At 33.9% G+C, this 18,375-nt stretch overlaps 2 protein-coding genes across 2 annotated transcripts; one reads left to right on the plus strand and one right to left on the minus strand.

Moving 5' to 3' along the window:
- Positions 1–5,738: 5,738 nt before the first annotated feature.
- Positions 5,739–11,999, minus strand: LOC145560268 (protein FMP32, mitochondrial-like). Its single transcript, XM_081621526.1, has 7 exons — positions 11,562–11,999; positions 11,086–11,217; positions 10,895–10,954; positions 6,790–6,866; positions 6,652–6,708; positions 6,476–6,542; positions 5,739–6,258 (listed from the first exon to the last, which is right to left on the minus strand). The coding sequence occupies exons 1-7, from the start codon at positions 11,742–11,744 to the stop codon at positions 6,139–6,141; spliced, it is 696 nt and encodes a 231-aa protein (XP_081477652.1). The 5' UTR covers positions 11,745–11,999; the 3' UTR covers positions 5,739–6,138.
- A 1,380-nt stretch (positions 12,000–13,379) lies between these two features.
- Positions 13,380–17,560, plus strand: LOC145560269 (nuclear cap-binding protein subunit 2-like). The gene is made up of 9 exons (XM_081621527.1): positions 13,380–13,413; positions 14,485–14,558; positions 14,939–15,162; positions 15,716–15,854; positions 15,976–16,009; positions 16,468–16,581; positions 16,842–16,895; positions 17,004–17,107; positions 17,267–17,560. The coding sequence occupies exons 2-9, from the start codon at positions 14,541–14,543 to the stop codon at positions 17,339–17,341; spliced, it is 762 nt and encodes a 253-aa protein (XP_081477653.1). The 5' UTR covers positions 13,380–13,413; positions 14,485–14,540; the 3' UTR covers positions 17,342–17,560.
- The last annotated feature ends 815 nt before the right edge of the window (positions 17,561–18,375 follow it).

Here is an 18,375-nt window from a genome sequence, read left to right on the forward strand (position 1 = left end):
ATAATAATTTTTTTAAAAAAAATATATATTTTAAATATTTTCTTACTCATTTTTCTTTTTTTAGAAAAAATCCAATATTTTCTCACTCTTATCATACATTGATACATCTTTCAAAAAAAAAAAAAGAAAAAGAAAAAAGAAAAAAAATCCTACATTGATACAAATACATTAATTTAGGGCTTGTTTGATATTTTTTTTTGTTTTTGGTTTTCTGTTTTTTAAAAAACAAAAATCTAAAAACATGGAAAAAAAAAAGAAGGTATTTTTACTTTACTGTTCTTAGTTTTCAAAATTATCATGATGTTAATAAATTTGTCAAAATTTTATTTCATTATATGACATATATCATATGAGATTTAAAAACAAAAAACCCAAAAACAGAAAACCACATCGATGCCAAACAAACCTTTAATTTTTTTGTGGCAAAAGTATCTATTCCTATATTCAAGTTCCATTATTTTGTTTATCATTTCAATATTTGGGGCATAGGCAAGTGAGTGTGCTATGGCCTATGGGCCATTGGTGTCTTATCTGTAGTCGTTAGCGTCAATCATGCTATAAATGTACTTAACACTTAACAAGTGAGACATTTCCACCTTCAACCATGTTACCTAGATCCAAAAGAACAAATGCACCATGATTATGGGAATTTTTATTTTATTTTATTATTCTACCCTTATTTCTTAGGTGATAGTGACAACTACCCATTCAAATTGGACGGGAGATTAGTTTCAAATTTGCATTGCCTCGCATTTCAAATTCATTATTAGCGTACTTCCTTCATTACACGTGATCATATATGGAGTAAACTTTTACTTACTAAAAATATCTTTAATTATGTATCAATAAAAATTGTAAAAAATTGAGTAATACCTTGTACAAATTTACATTTGATTTAAAGCTTGGTCTTCAAATTAGAAAATAGTGTAAGTAAATTATTGACTCATTGTTATTTTCTTACAATATATAATTCTCCAACAAACGTGTTAGATTTATATTTGAAGTATAATTTTTACTGGCCTATATAATTTAAAGCTCTTAAACTCTATAAAGTGCCACTTAATAAACAAAATCGGATTACTAGCTTTATTACTACTCCGTATTTACGAATTAATCAATCAATAAGTCCAATTAATATAATTGTATAGGACAGGTGTGAGTCATACAACTAGTATAAAATTCAATATGATGTAGCTATATAATGCCAAATAAAAAAGAATTAAAAAAAAAAAAAAGTTCTCATTGTGCCTATCTAATGCAAATGCATATAACATAGTCCCTCTATTTCTTAAGATTTATTCTATTTTTTTAAAGTTATTTTTAAACAATCGTTCCATATCATTATGCACGGAGATAGATCACAATTTTACTGTCATAATAAAGATTACTTTAGCTCTTACGTATCACTGTATTTTTCTCCTGTCAATTTCATTCATTTACCCGAAACTTTTCATAAAATTAAAATATGGCTACGGGATAAACAATCGGAAACAAGAACGTAGCATCCAATCAATGAATACATAATAGTATAATACTAATACCCCGTAGTAGTAGCTAGAATAGCATGCATGCATGAATAATGTTTTACTACTCCGTACCATGCATGGGCAGTGATAGAATTAAAACTGTGTTTGGGGAAGTGTGATGGAAAGGATATAAGAAGGAGTGTTGGGAGGAACACAAAAACAGTGGTAGTGGCAACAGAGGGCCCCCTGGTAGATAGATAGATAGAGCAAGTAAATGAAGATAACATACAAATACTATACATTATATAGTCAAGATAATACGTACTCACTACTCATACACATACTCATTATGTATGGATAGATTGCATAGATTGATGGATAGTGTAGTTGTGAAACTTGGGACCTTCCTATAATGTAGTTCCATACACTTGATATGACCAAATATTTGGGCTTTGGGATATTTAATTACTTTAATTGGTTTAAAAAACAAGCAATTAAGAAGTTGGAATATAATAGCAATGTGGTCATGTGGAGAGAAAGGGTGCGACAAAGAGTCTTTATTGATATTGACGAAATAAAACTGGATGGTTTTTGTTGACGTATAATGAACTTTTGGAGTTTAGTTTTTCTAAAATATGTGAAAAAAAATGTGAAGAGGATATAGTTGAAGGAAAACATACGGAAAAGTAAAACTGTGTTTTCATATACCAAATCTTTTCGGCTTTAGAAAGATTTGGCGTATTAAATGAAAAAAAAAGGATTTCTTCGTCCATTTTTCTAGTGTTCTCTTACTCGAATTAATTTCTACATTAAGGAGAATAAGATTTGGCGTATTAAAGAAAAAAGGATTTGTTCGTCCATTTTCCTAGTGTTCTCTTACTCGAATTAATTTCTAAATTGAGGAGAATAAGTACATCACTTTTCCTTCTCTTCTTTTCCCTTCAAATCCTATTATTCAAATGGATTGTTAAGCAAATCACAATATGTTTTAAACTCAAAATTTGAAACAATCATTTGATTCTCATTGACTTATTTCATAGGAATATCTAATGTCTTTATTGAAGATATTCCATTACATTTAATTTTAAAGTAGCAAGTTTAATTTTATGTTGTACTCAGTTAGCTTGGGTGTAAAACATGATTGAATCAAATCAACATAAAAGGAACCAAATTGGCGGCCCTAACACAAATCATACAAACTTTACAAGCATACTGAGATAGATTCTGCAACTTAACATTTTGTATTTTATAACAACATTCTCATATAATAAAGCAGACAATATTTTCATTAATTAATTTAATTAAATTTAATAAATTAAAACTTTATTTCCTTTTCTCCACATACACAAGGTGTAGAATCTCCGTTTGTCGGTGCTGCATGTGACAAGATTTACGTATATCAATTTAATTTTATTCTATCAAAATCTTAACAGCCGGCTTCATCTTTTGGAAGTTTATACCTTAATTATTAAGCAATTATATTATTCAAACCCGCGTATTATATACAACTGGTATCAATTATCATGGTATGCTATTTACATGTGACGTAATATAAGGATAATTTATACTTTTTCATAATAATAATATACCAATATATTATGTGAACTGCATGTATTAATTGGTTAAAGTATTGATCTGAATTCGGTTATATTTAAGGGACAGTTCTGATTTACTGAACTGAATACTTTATGAGAGAAGGAAATTAGAAACTGAATTAAAAATAAGCCGAAGAGAACATACCCTCCTAAGTTATGAGACAATGAGACTAGTACTTATATCATAGAGCTTCATATTGAAAATATTAAGAAGTGAGACAGAATCATGTTTATCCACTTATTGTATACTCCGTATCAATTATAGAATTACAGAGTATTTAGGATATGAATGAACTTGAACCCCGGTCTACAAAATAAAAATAAAAAAGATTATTTTTATTCATTAGCACTCTTTTTACAAAATAAAAATAAAAAAAGTTATTCTATGCTGTATAGTTGAACGAATCTTAAAGTTATATTCGTAATCTTAAGTAAAAGTCATAGGTTTTAAATTTGACTGTTCTAAATTACAGAATAGAAGGTAAATAAAAGTCAAAGACTCAAAGTTTGTACATATTGTCTAGTAATAATTTAATTTACTTGAATGTTACAGTACATAATACAGTTGGCATGTCGAATATTAATCTAGTTAGAATGTCAAATTTATAATTAAGACGTGGAGAGGATTATTGAAGGTAATGAGGCCACCATGAACAGGAGAGAGAAAACGCCATATACATGTTGACAACATGGTAATCAACTAAGCCATGAACAAGCTACTACCTACATGCTAGTGACTTGCCTCACCCCCCATAATTAACGATAAGCCATTATTAACTAATAGACTTTTTAAAATTAATTATTCAATAATTTACGTACTTTTTGTATCGTTCAACTCACTAATGAGCCTTTTATATCGCGAAAGTATGTACATGAGAAGATTTTACCATTTCAAAGTCGTGGTAAACATGACATCTTAGTACGAATTTTCAAAAAACAGTCGTTATATAAGGTTCAACTGTTCATCATGGTAGTAGTAAGGCATAAAAAAATATTCAATGAAGGTGACATGCTAATCACACAATTTCTGGTAGTCATTCTGTTGTTAATTACTTCCTCCGTCCCAAAAAGAACGACCCATTTGGCCAAAACTTTGTCCCAAAAAGAATGACCCATTTGCATTAAAACACCACAAATTTGTAACAATATTTGTGCAAAATTAGCTTCCCCATATAAAAATTTCATTTTTCATGTTATTTTATTACTTTCTCTCTCTATTTTTTTACAAACCCCATGTAAATTTATCTTTCCAATATACTTTTACTTCTTTTTACTTAACTTCCTTAATACTCGCGTAATCAACCCAAATGAGTCGTTCTTTTTGGGACGGAGGGAGTAGTTCCTTTGAAAATTGACAAATTTATATAGGTTTATTCACTTATTGACAAACAATAAAAGTAAAGATTTCAAGGTTCTCAATGAGTTAAATTTACACAAACTTAGTGTGTGTGTGTGTTTTTTTTTTGGGTGGGAAATTGTGAATTTGACCCTAGAATTTCATGTCATGTTAATTTTTTTTTTTTTCTTTTTTAAACAACAATGAGACATTTGCATCAGCAATGAAGGCAATGGAAGAACTGTTTAGCCCATTAGAGCTTTGATAAGCCCAAAAGGCCGGAAGTCGTAACGGGCCTTTCCAATAGCCCAACATGGTACCAAATGCACAGTCTCAGCATATCATTGCTAATGGGAACACTGAGGCTCCAGTCTCCGCCTACAATATCTGTCCTTGGTGAGATCTCCAAGGTTGCCATCTTTGGCGTTCTTCTCTTCCCCCGTTCACATCACGGTCAATGAATTGGTTGAGTTCAAATCGGAGTGGGATGATAGGGACATATAACCGCGGTAAGTGTGCAGGTACTGATAGTATGGACATAAATCACTTAACCAACACTTGTGAAGACAAAACATTTTAAATTATGAAAAACGATGAGTGGGCCAAGGCATGAATGAGCCCAAAGACGTTCCACAAGCATAAAGTTAGCTCTTTTTGGTAATTAGGGGTAATATAATGTCGTTTGAAATCATATACAACCATTTGTTAATTACATTAAGGCACGTGGTGATCTTGAATTAATGAAGGGTGGTGGGTATGTTAGAGGTTAAATCAACAGTTTTAAAGATAGATGGTTCCTATTGCCCAAACGGCCTCTCGAGGTTTCATGGGGTCCATAGAAAACAGCAAAACGTCCCGACCTTTCATCTAGAAGTAAAGGCTATAACCCATACTTTACAACTAATTTCAAAAAAAAAAAAAAAGTACCTTATGTGGCCTTGAAGTCATATAATTTGATTTGGAACCATACCAGTCTCACAAACAAGTTTATAAAATCTGGAGAAAGAATTTGGTTCAATTATTTGGCTATTTTGAATTCTAATTACATTGGTAGTCAAGCACTATAAAGATGATTCCATTCACAAATAATCTAATATGACGTCCCAAGATTAAAATATCAGAATCCTTCTTTGGGTTACCAAACCCTAACTCACCCATTCATTACTTACCAAGTTACAATACCACTATATTGTTTATGCATGCATAACATGAGTTGTTTCTATTATACTATAATCCTCATTGCTGATTTTGGCTGTTTGTTGACGATTGTTCATAATGAAGCTTTATTTGAAGGAAAAGTGCACGGTTCAACACCAATTAATTCATTCTTTTACATCAAACTAAAAAATCTCCATATTAAGATATACACCACGTAAACTATAACAGCATTGTAGCATAATCACAAAGCAATAGGTGACTTTTACTTTTAATTCTTCCCTATTCCAAAATTCCTTTCAAATACAGTTTTTTTCATACAAAAAAGACTACACAGATTTAAGACTACAAATTCTGTACACAGATAACCACTCTTGCACCAAGAAATTAGTGTTAACAAGTCAAGTGATAGCTAGGATGTTATCAAATTTCGACTTAGAAAAAAATACTAAATTCTGGCTTAGAAAAAATACTGCCAGATAAGAATGAATTTGAACCTTTTTCGTATGGCTATGGTCATAGGCTCCTAGTGGTCTTGAAAAGAATCATGTATGCTTGTAGCCATTCCATTATTACCAAAGTGAACCTACTTGAACACTCGAAAGAAAGCAAGACCAACAGCAACAGTGGAGGCAAGGGTACCGATGCAGAATCTGATCAACTCTACCTTTCCAGCTTCCAGTTGAGCTTTCAGCGCATTAATTTCCTGGAGGCCAGGGTTTATGAATCAATCATTTAATCCAAAGTTAACCTCAAAATTGAAGCCACAACTCAACTCAACTCAAGATGCAATGTAAATTTACACCAATCAATTCTCTTGTCAAATATTGAATTGAAACGTCAATATGCAATCAGCCTTGCAAAATACAAAATGCAAAACTTCAAACTGAAGCTCTAAAATTAATGAGGGCATAATTACTCACTCGATCGAGTTTATTGGTAAGGTTGTTGTTTTCTGCCTTCTGATTAGCAAGTTCATCACGTATGCGCCTGAATGCATATTAACTATAAGCTCAGAGTAAACCAAGGAAGATTCACGAGACAAAATATCACCAGAAAAACTGCTAGTTCAAGTAAATAAAGTGTTTTCAGTGCTCACCCTTTTTCAAGATTTAAATCCAAACGCTGTCCAGCTGTTACCTTGTCAACTTCATACCTAATCCAAATATCAATTAAATTCTAGGCCAAGGACTAAATCCAGATATCCAGTTTAGGTAAACAAGAAATAAGAACTCACCTCAGCTCACTACGCAGCTTTTCAATATCATTCTGAAGTTTCTCATTTTCTCTTTGTAACAAGGAAAAATGATGGTCCTGCAAACGATAAAAAGTAGTTCAAAGTAAGGAGTATTGCATTTTTGGTCTCTCTAAACAAGGAAAATAATGTCCCTGCTAATAATCGAACCACAGTTGTTGATAGGAGATAAGTGCCTTATGTAATTGTTATGAAGATATGTACTTAGAATTTTATCTACACCCCCATGCAGTGCCTTAGTCAATCATGTTTCAAAAGTATATTCCCTTCATTTGTCAATCGTACAAAGCCACAGTTAAGTTTTATGGCCAAATGTTGGACAAAATTTTGATAGCTAATTTCAATGATTTTGACAAACATAAATCTATCTATGCTATTAGAAAAACTCTGTAAATGTTGGACAAGTTCATGGTCAAAGTTAGTATATTTCACCCATCAAAGTCACAAGTAAATCCGAAGTAATATTTGGAAAAATAGTAATACTATAAGTTATAAATCAGTCACTTACATCCATCTGAAAGCCACTAGCCCAGCAATTTTTTGTCTAAGGCATACAGGATAGTTGTTGCCGTTTATTCAGCTGCATACAATTATACTAGCCTATGACAAAGTGTATGCAGCTGAATATATACCTAGCTTAAGAACTAACGTTGTTTGGGTAACAAACTATATCAAGTAGTGAAAAACTGTATAAAAAAAAAAAACAAAAAAATTCACAATTCACAAATATAAAGTGTACAACACATCAGGTTTTTTATTTTTTTTAAAAAAAACCTCTCCAGTCCATTGTGTTTTTGATGTTGACTTTTCACAACTCACCAATAGAGACAATTAGTTATATACATACACAGTCATTAACTAATTAGAAATTTTCATTAAACATCCCAAAACAAAAAAAAATGGACAGAAGGAGGGAGTTAATAACAATGATCTGTTCATCTCATCAATAAAAACGCAGAGAGTCTTTTTGCTCTCAAACAGATACAATTAGGGGCTGTTTGGTTGGAGGTATTCAGAAAAGGGAATGGGAATCAATCACCTTGATTCCCTTTGTTGTTGTTTGTTAAGCACTTTCTTTCATTCCCTTTACCCCCTTCATTCCCCCAAATCCCTCTAACTCCATTCCCCACCGCCCCCTAGGTATTTCCATTCCATTCCCTACCCACCTTCACACCACCACCTTCACACCTACCAACACCACCGCAAACCAGCCCACCTTACCACCGCCGACACTACCCCAACCACCGCTGCCCCTCCCCCGACCCTCGCCGCCCTCCCCTACCCCGCAAAACATCCCACAGCCCCCGCAAAACCCCTCCCTATCCCCGTAAAACCGCCGCCCAGCCCTCCCACCACCATCGCCGACCCTTCCCCGAGCCTCGCCGCCTGTCCCCTTCCCCGCAAAAGCATTCCTCCGCCACTTCCTAAACCCCTCGTCGATCTAGGGTTTTTTCGATTAGGGTTTTTTCGGGGTTGTGGAGGTTTTGCGAGGGGCAGGGATGGCCGGAGAAGGGAGGCGAAGGGTGAGGGAGGTGCGGCGACTGGTTTGGTGGTGGTTCGGTGGTGGGAACGTTAGAGAATGAATGTTACTGGTGGTTGTGTGGTGGTGGGACAGGTGGGTCTCATTCCCTTTGTTTTTAAAACAAACAACACCCCAAATTTTAGGTATTTTCATTCATTTCCTTCTCTTTCCCTTTGTTCATTCCATTCCGATTACCCCGTGCGAACCAAACGGCCTCTTAATGTAATCAACATTCATGTACTTTGGCAACATCTCTCTGATAACTAATAGAGAGGCTTTAAATATCATATTAAAAGCTCTTGCAGTATAATTAATCATACTATATGTTATCAGACTTGTCACTCTCTATGCAGAAAAGATGGCATTTATATTTTCAATATTTACACTCCAAGATCAATGACCCTTCAATGATGCCACACTTTTCACCTTATCAGAAACATAGTGCAGCGAAGAAACAGCTTCACCCAGCTAAGTAGGCAAAGAAGTGCAATAAAACTGAGATGTAAGGAGGAGAGTATTCAACTGGCACTGTTTGGAAGTTGGGATGAATGTTATAAGCTTGAGGGTGTGACAAATAATACAAACTTTGTATGAAATTGATAGTCTCACTTATAACTCTATAAGCCTTGAGATAACTAAAATCAAACAAAAAACAAGTTAAAGTTTCAACCTGATGGTGACTGCTAGTTAATAATTCAGCTCAAATTCACTATCTTGCCTTACACTCCCAAATTTTCCAAAATTATATCAATATCAACCTTGATAACTATATGTAAAGGGGCTTCTTAGGCAGAAAGGGGAGTTAAAAGTGCAAAAATCCTATTGACAATAGATAACAAAGAAAATGTTTTCTCTGAAACGCAACAATATGATTTTTACAATAAGAATAACAAGCTACTTCTAATCTAGAATTTTAAACAACCGTGGTTAAGGGATATTTCTAATGAACATATCGATACAGCACAAGTATCATCTGCCATAAGAAGGTCCACAATCTCCATGCAAGGAACATCTTTTCCCTGCACTGTCCCTTTTTCTAACTCACATGACACTATTTTGATGAGTCAGCTTAGCTTTCTTATCAATAGAATAATTTACTTTTCCTCAGTTACAGAGAGTATTCAGGGATGTAAAAAGGTGTAAGACAAGTGACTGTCGTTCTTTATGAAGAACTCTACCAGTATTATTTTGCTTTCTATAATAACCATGAAAAGCTCCAGGTACTATATAAGATGAGAGTCGTATTGTAGTCTGGTCCATATGCTTTATTCAAGTTATTGAGAAGTAGAATTGCAAGGAGGAGGTGAGGTTTAGCTGGACAGCATAAAGAAGAATGGAATGAAAAAAAAATAATAATAAGCTTGGTTTTAAAAAGCGCGCCTCGCTCCCAGGCTCTGGGAAATGGGCTATAGCTAGGCGAGGATCAGTCAACTATGGAAGATGTGCGCCTCGTGCGCCTTAAAGCACCTTTGGCAAGTCGCGCCTTTGCGCCTCAAGCAAAATAACTAAGATTTAAGTTATAAATTGAAGAATGATGGACATTTTTTCAAATTTAGACTACCTTAGCTTTACATATATCATTATTTAATTTATTATGAATCTTATTAATTGGTATTAAGTAAAATCAAAGTAAAAAATAATTTGAAATAAATATCTAAATACATGCGCCTTGCATACAAAAGGCGCGCGACTTCGCCTTGCGCCTAGGCTGCAAGGACCATTTGCGCCTTGTTGCGCCTTGCGCCTTTTAAAACTAAGATAATAAGGCTTCAGTTCCTATTATCTGAAAGTATAAGCCTTATCCAGGCATTCCAACTTTTCAGACAGAAAGGGTAAATTCATCTGTGAGTTCTCACCAATGGTAAGGTAACACCAATATAAGTGATGAATCCGAAGAAGCAAGAGCAAATGTTCATCCTTTCATTATATGACATTGCAAAGTTCGATGCACTATATCTAAAAACTACGGAGTATATTCTCCATGTTCCAAGCTAAAAGTCTATATTCAAAAGACCCTTTGTATGTTAAGTGAATTGTCTGCTTGAACAATTAAAATTTAAAAACCCTACCCTAATTGACGATCTCACATAAAAAAGTTTTTTTTAAAAAAAAAAAAAGTGCCAAAGGAGAAAGAGAAAAAAAAAAGGCAATGACTAGTTGATAAAAAGACTTCAGATAAAACAATTCAGGGGGAACAAGACACACCTATGGGCTACGGAGTATACTGTTAACAAAATCAAATTGCTCTCCATGAGTATATTCAATTGCTCAAACATGAGAATCTTTCAGACTGTAGTTCTAGAATTGCTACACTAACATATATTTGGATCAATTCGACACATATTCAACTGAATCAAGTCATCCAACCAAATAGAAATCAATCCATATTCATGCAGTAAATATCATGGAATTTCTCCAATACAAAGCACTTCACATAAATGGTAAATGAACATTGAGCTTCTTATTTACATAGTAAAGTATCACTTTATATAACATTTCATGCTTAATATTCAATATATTTTGCAAGGCAAACTAGTATAGAGTACTAATAGCTCGTTTCAATACCTGAGAGGTTTTTACTTCACCTTTGAATCTGGAAATGTTTGAATCCTGAAGCATTTCCGTCTACACCACATTCAGACAACAAAAGAACAATAAGTTCGATAGGAAGCATACGGAAACTTTAATACTACTCGAATACTCGTATATAACAAAGCCTGAAGATGTCGAAAAAACAAAACAAACAATAATTATACCTTTTCCATTTCCGACTTAGAAACAAAGGATTGTGACATATTTTCCATGCTGTCACCCACAACCTGAATAATTGCATTTGTTATTGCCTCAGCCTGCTTCTGCGGAACACCTTGTGCCTCCAAATTCCTCACCTGTATTCATCAACAATAAATCTACATACTCAAACCTAAAAACTCGATAGATTTGCAATGTTCAAAATCAGCCAAATTAATAGTACATGTTTTAGCAGTTAAATCGCAAACAGGCAAAAACAGCATAACATTGCAATGTACTTATTTTTACTACAAAATCAAACAAAATCAGCCATAAAAAGAACTTCAATTCTACTAGTAAATTTGAATCTAAAACTACAAAATGAAACTAAAATATGAGTATAACACAATAATTTCAATGCGAATAATTAAATATTGATTAACAAATGAACACATAGAAAATATGCACGAAATCGGATGAAATGTGGAGAGAAATTAAGTACCAAAGCTAAAGTATCAACAAGTAATCCACGCCGATTATTATTAGGAGCTTGAAGCTGAGAGAATTGCCGAAAATTATGATTGAATCGGCTAAATTGCGGATCGACAGCAGCAAAACCTCTCGAATTAGCGAAAAACCTAGTCGAATTTACACCGAATTGAATCGCGCGCTTAGCAGCTGCCATTGAAGAATCAGATGAATTTTGGTAAAATTTATGAATTTCGAAGAATTTAACAAGTAGAAATTGCAGGAAATTTAAGCGAGGAATTCCACCATTTTTCTGGAAAAATGAAGAAGAAAGTGGCGGGAGACGAAGGGAGAAAAAAGGAGGAGAGAGAATTGGAGGAGGAAAAAGGGGCGGCCTATAAAATGGAAAGTTTTTCAGGGAAGATATTCAGCGAGTCGTATTGGCGTGTAGAGTACTTCCGACCCCGGGATGCTATGCTTCCGTGTTCATGTAGTCAAACTGTAAAACGACACCCCATTTCATTAGTTGTACTCGTGTAATTACGTCTTCTCACAACACCGTGCCTTAATTAAACTTGGGTAAGAATATACGTGGTAAGAAAAATTATGAAGTATGAAGTACTATTTTAAGAAGATTAATATCTTGACAGATTGATGAAATATGTCTATTGAGACTTGAGACAACATAATTTATTGTTTTATTTGATTTCTGAAAATCATATTGAGATAAGAAGGAATTGATCAGTCGGATTTGTACTTTTTTTTTTTTTGTTTAATAATGTTATCCATTAATATATGAATTTTTAAATGGTACAGTAATTATGATGGAGAGAATTCATATTTTTTCTCCTAGATAAACTTGATCCAGCCATATTTTCATCATTACCTACAAAAAGAGTATGGGTGTTTTAGGAATTTTATCCAATAAGTCAAATTGAGTATGACGAATGTTTGTGGATGTTGGGTGACCAGGACTTAACCCTGGGTTTATTACGGGAAGAAAGAAAGTAAAAAGTAAAGTAAGTTGGAGAGAGAAATTAAAGTCCCGACTTGGAGAAAAAAAGATTAAAATTGGACAAACACGAAGAACGCTAACCACGAGAATAAGATTAAGTAGTTGAAGTGAAGCAACAATTGGATGAACACAAAGAACCCTAACGTTGGTGGGCACATATGCAAATCGTAAATGTTTGGTTACTAAATTTGTGAATTTCATCTCTTTAATTTTCATTTGATCTTTTTGAAACCATGATTCACTAATTTGATTTGATATAATGATATTAATCAAGTGTGTAATTCGTACATATCGGTTGAGTAAACTAGTGAGAGTGCCAAACGCTGCTCCAATATGGCTACAACTATTTACAAGAATAGTTCTAACTCCTAAGAATAATTGGATCAGTGCTTTAGCTAATCTCATGTGATATGTATCATACAAAATTACTTATAAACAATATTAACGGAAAAGTTTTTGTTACAACACTTGTTAGTTTTACATGGTACATAGTATGAATTCAAATTGAAATTTGACCAATGATCTCGTACATAATATTCAATCTTATATACACATTATTCCACCACATCAACTTCGGTCAATATAAAATAAATAATACTCGGTAATAATATAAAAGTCAAAGCTACTAACCTTGTATACTTGTTAAAAAAAAAAACAGTAAAAATAAAAAAAATCCAGACTAGGTGTAAGAAAAAATAAAAAAAATCTGATCGTTGATATTATTTAGATCTGACGGTTAATATTACTTATTTCATTAATCTTCCTTTTCTTTTTTTTCCCCTTCGGAGCTTCTCACTTATACGCTGCACCCCCTCTTTCTCTCTCCTCCATTGAAGCGCACTCTGAGTTCTCCATTGAAGCAGTTTCCGAGGTAAGGTGTTTTCAACTTTCTTTTTTTAATCATCTTATCAATTTCAAATTCTAGGGTTTAATTTCGCATTATCGTTAATCTAATTGTTAGTATTGTTAATTTAGGGTTCCTCTAACGTGGATTCTTTCTTCAATTACTGAAATTTTGATTGCAATTACTGAACTTATGAATGCTTATACTGTTTTGTGCAATTTACGTTGATATTCTTAAGCCAGGATAATTTTACGTGATTTTTCGAGACTAATTTGATAATTGAGTCAAATTTGGTTTTAAATGTGTTGCATTATTCAAACCTAATCAGCCGAGCTTGGTTTTTGAGGTTCTTCGAGCTTCGATCTCTAGTTGAGCATGTCTAAAGCCAAGTCGAGCCTACTCTTGTTCAGGTTCGGCTTGAAGGTTTAGCAACTATAATGGAAACCTCTTACTTTCTTAGTGTTGGGCCTGCTCCTTGGCATCGGCTCCGGCTAGTCCGGATACCCAAACTCGGAACATGGTTAAGCTGTCCCAAACATTCCTTGTTTCCTGAAACATTAATCACTTTACTATGATGGTAGTACTTGTTGATCTCAGCTACTCGTTCTGTTCAAACAAAGGATAAAAAATACTGAAATGGGGCGAAATCAATTGTTTGATCATTATAAAACATAGTGAATTCTCTGAATAGTTCGCTTATGCTGGAATCATATATGTAAAGGCCTATTTGTTTCAGGGAAACACTGTAATTAATGAATTTTTATACTTTTTTCCACTAATTTTTTTGGCATGGGGGACTGAGGGAGATATGTGAAGTGATTATTTTAGTGTCAAAATACTTGGGCAGCGCTATCAGTTTCATGCTACTCTTAACATTAATAGTATTTTTCTTTATTTAAAAAAAAAAAAAAGGTTTTTAGTATATTACTGGTATATATTGGGAACCAAGGGCTTTTCAGCTGAATGTTTAAGGTCACCATGATAATGAAGGGTAAATATGAAGGAATAAATGGGTCGAATTAATAGTTAATTAATCATCAAAATGACAGAATCCTTCTATTTTTTGATGGAAAGTTAATACTTGTCCTATCTTTGCAGGACACCAATTATTGGGAGTGGACTCTTTGAAATTCTCACCCTTTTTTGGAGTATAAATGGCTTCTTTATTCAAGGTAAGACCCCCCCCCCCCCCCCCACCCCTTTTATTGTACTGTTTGTTGTAGCTGCCTATCACATGTAGATATCTTAAGCTTATTGTAAAATCTTAGGCATTCATGTAATATTGAGCTTTTGATTGTTGGTTTGTGATTGAAAGAATTGGTATTCTTTGTGAAACCCAAAATTTTGACTTGATCCTGTTATCACGGGTCAAAGCTCAGCTCTATTAGATGATTGAGGCATCCCTCAGCTCTAATTGTCTAATTGAAATGCTGCCCACTTTTGCTGTTCTAGATTCCCATAATGAACGTCCTGTACTCCTGCCAGAGTAGTGCATGTATTGGTTAGTGTGTAATGTTTTCTTGACATATCTTTATTACTGTATTGTAATTAGGATTTAAATAAGCTCTCGGCGTACCGAGATAGAAGATTTCCTGGATCTCAAGAAGAATTTGAGGAAGCACTCAAGAACTCAACGACTGTCTATATTGGAAACATGTCTTTCTATACAACAGAAGAGCAAGTTTATGAGCTATTTTCTCGGGTTGGAGAGATTAAAAAGATGATTATGGGTTTGGATAAGAATTCGAAAACTCCTTGTGGTTTTTGTTTTGTATTGTAAGGACCACTTCTCTTCATATATATTAGTCTGAGGTGTAGGGAATTTGCAGTTAATTATACAGAGCACATTATTTTTTCAAGTATGCTATGCAAAATGTGGAAGCCCTTCTTTATTTAATCATCTGTTTCCATGGCATACTTTAAAAACTTGATGATGTGTATTTAAAAAAATTGATAAATGATTTTATGATACATGATTTGGTTATACCTTATATGATTGGTATTTTCTTATCAAGCTACTTTTTCATTCCAGTTTAAAGCTAATCTTACATTATGAACAAAGAATATATTTTTAAAATTATTTTATTAATTATTATTATTTTGTTCCACCCTAGCTTTTATAGTTTCAAAATTTCACCCTCTTTTTTCAGATTGTACTCAACAAAAACGAAGTTATGGTGTACAATAATTTATTTATTTGGTATAAAAACTTTCTTTTGGTTATTTGATAACTACGCATCAACGAACTTGACAATTGTTTTGACTTGTGGCAAAATATGTGATTAAATTTTCTGTACATCTTATTACAACATCAAAATATATTTGACAGATATTACTCCCGAGAAGATACTGAAGATGCTGTGAAGTATATAAGTGGTACAATTCTTGATGATCGCCCTATTCGTGTGGACTTTGACTGGGGTTTTCAAGAGGGCAGGCAATGGGGACGTGGTCGAAGTGGTGGTCAGGTCTGTTTGTGATGTTGTGTCTCATTTTCTCTCTCTTTTTTTGTTAGTTTTTTTTGAGGTTAGATATCTCCTTGTTTAGCTCTTACCTTTCTGCTTATTCTTTCACTGCCCATTTTTCCAGGTGCGGGATGAATATCGTACTGACTATGATCCTGATATCCTTTTTCTATTTAAGTCAAAAGCTCAGTTAATATTATCGGTGTCGTGATTATTTCCCTATTTGAAGGTCGTTTGGTTTATGTTATTCCTTTGATAGTGTGCTGTCATGTCATATCTCATATATGCTTTACTTCAATAGGATTAGGGTTCTGCTGTATCTTAGCAGGACCGGAGTCAGGCCTCTTGATTATATGCTCACTTTTTGTTCATTTTTTTATTGCTTTCATGCCCGTAGATATGGTTTTTTAATCAGAGGAAGATCAGCTTGTACAGTGCTTATACATCACAACATCATACCAAACCCATTGCCTTTTTCTCGTCTGCCATTACTGTTGGGATTCTTGGGACTGAATGTTTAAGTGCTGGTTAATTTATATGTTTTACTAACCTTGCTAACTGGTGTACCATTCTTGTAATTGCTCATCATTCAATCAGTTACCTTAACTCATCGTACGTAGGGGTGGTTATGGAAAATTGGTCCAGAGAGAGCTTGAGGTGCAGAGGACACTTGTGGATTATGGTGCTGGAGCTCTGGGAGCTTTTCAGCCTGTTATGCCATCTAACAACTGTAAGTTCTTATATTATATCTTGTTAATTTTTGGCGCATCATGGCAAACCAAAGAACTCAAATGTAGGCTATAAATTGCACTAATAGTTACTTCGTAATTAGTATTTCAAATTCGTGTTTGTTAAAATTCACTAATACTTACCTCCTTGGCAAGTATAAATTGAAACAGTGTATATTCGACTTACTTTTTACAATAGTTATCTTTTCAACTAATTACTTCAGATTGTTTACATTGAAAATGATGACAAATATTAATGCAGATGGTAGAAATGACAGAAGTCATGGTCATGGAGGCTCCTACCGGCATGGCAGAGGTAAGTACTACGTGACTTCATATTTTTCTTTCACTGTGTCCTATTTGGTTAGTGAGTCAATTTTTGCTTTCTCTTAAATCTAAAATGATTTGTTTTTTGGACTAAAAGATTTCCAACGGAAGCGACACCGTGAGGATGATCGTCATCCTGTTGACGTGCCAAAGAGAAGTGAGCATGAACCACGTAGGAACGTCGACCATGAATCTAGACCGGTGGGTTTTATGTCTCTTTTAAACCTTGGTTGTTATTCAGTTGTTTCGTCGATGGCTTTACCTCTTAGAGGTAGAAGCCTGGCAGGTGTGAACCACCAGCTATGTTTTGGCATTTTTGAGGAGGGCTGGCTGCTGCTAATTAATTTGCAAATTATGCAGGAGAAAAATCCACGTTTCCGTGAAAGTGGAGACTCCGATGAAGATGAAGATGATGACCGGAAGCGTCGTACTTAGGGAAACTAGGTAATAGCTGAAAGCATTGTTGATGACGATTCAAGCTCAAGAGTGTTTAGATTGCAATTTAACTGTAACTTCTGTTATTTTGATAGTTTATCTTTTAAATGTTGTACATCGGTTTAGGTTTGAAGATACCAAAAATGTGTTCATGCAGCCTCTGAGTGTTGAAAGGTGCAACACTCTTGATATGAGCATGTGAATTTTTTCATTGCAAAATCTTATGTCTCAATGCTGTTATTGAATTTATTTATGTTATGGACTAAGAAGAAAGTTCGTTATGAAGTTGCTATCTGGACGAAGGAATTAGTAATATCCTTGGATACCTCTACTGATCGTCCAGAAACGGATTCATAATTTTGGCATATTTTGTCTGGCTGGCCTAAAAAATAAACAGGGGTTATTCAGATTAACTCGAATTAGTACTGGGATGCAGGTTTTTGTCCTACCGGATCTTGATTTTGAGTGAGCAACTGTCATGCATGTCGTGAATTATTCACAATATATGTTACTTTCAACATCTACACAAGGATAAAGATATTTCCTCTGTTTTTTTAGTTAGCACGTTTTTTACTATCTTTTTGTGAGGCAAGGTTTGAATAAAAGGAAATACATTTAATTAAGATTATTTCCATACAAAGTGTATATTGTAAAGAATAATCGATTATACTGTAGAATCCATTTGAAAGTCAAACATGTTAAAGTTTCTTAAGAGTATATCATTTTTTTGTCCATTTGAGTCCTATTTCACTTTTGGTATATGTACCCTTTTATTTTACTCTCATCAATAACGGGGTTCACTATTTTATTATATTACAATCTTCCCTGAACCAAAATAAATAAAATGTAATCGGTGCATATTCAATCCATCAGAAGTAGCTGAGCACTGCCATTAACAATTTATGTTTACACTAATCAAGCAGAGTTCTCGAATCCAAAGGGGGTGAAGTAACAAGAGTATAAGGCCGAGCAATTTAATCGCTCCGACAGTCCAACAAGATAGAACGTGCCTTATATTTAACACAAAAGTTGTT

Source organism: Chenopodium album, chromosome 9 (assembly GCF_948465745.1).
Source record: "Chenopodium album chromosome 9, dcCheAlbu1.1, whole genome shotgun sequence".
Taxonomy (NCBI): domain Eukaryota; kingdom Viridiplantae; phylum Streptophyta; class Magnoliopsida; order Caryophyllales; family Amaranthaceae; genus Chenopodium; species Chenopodium album.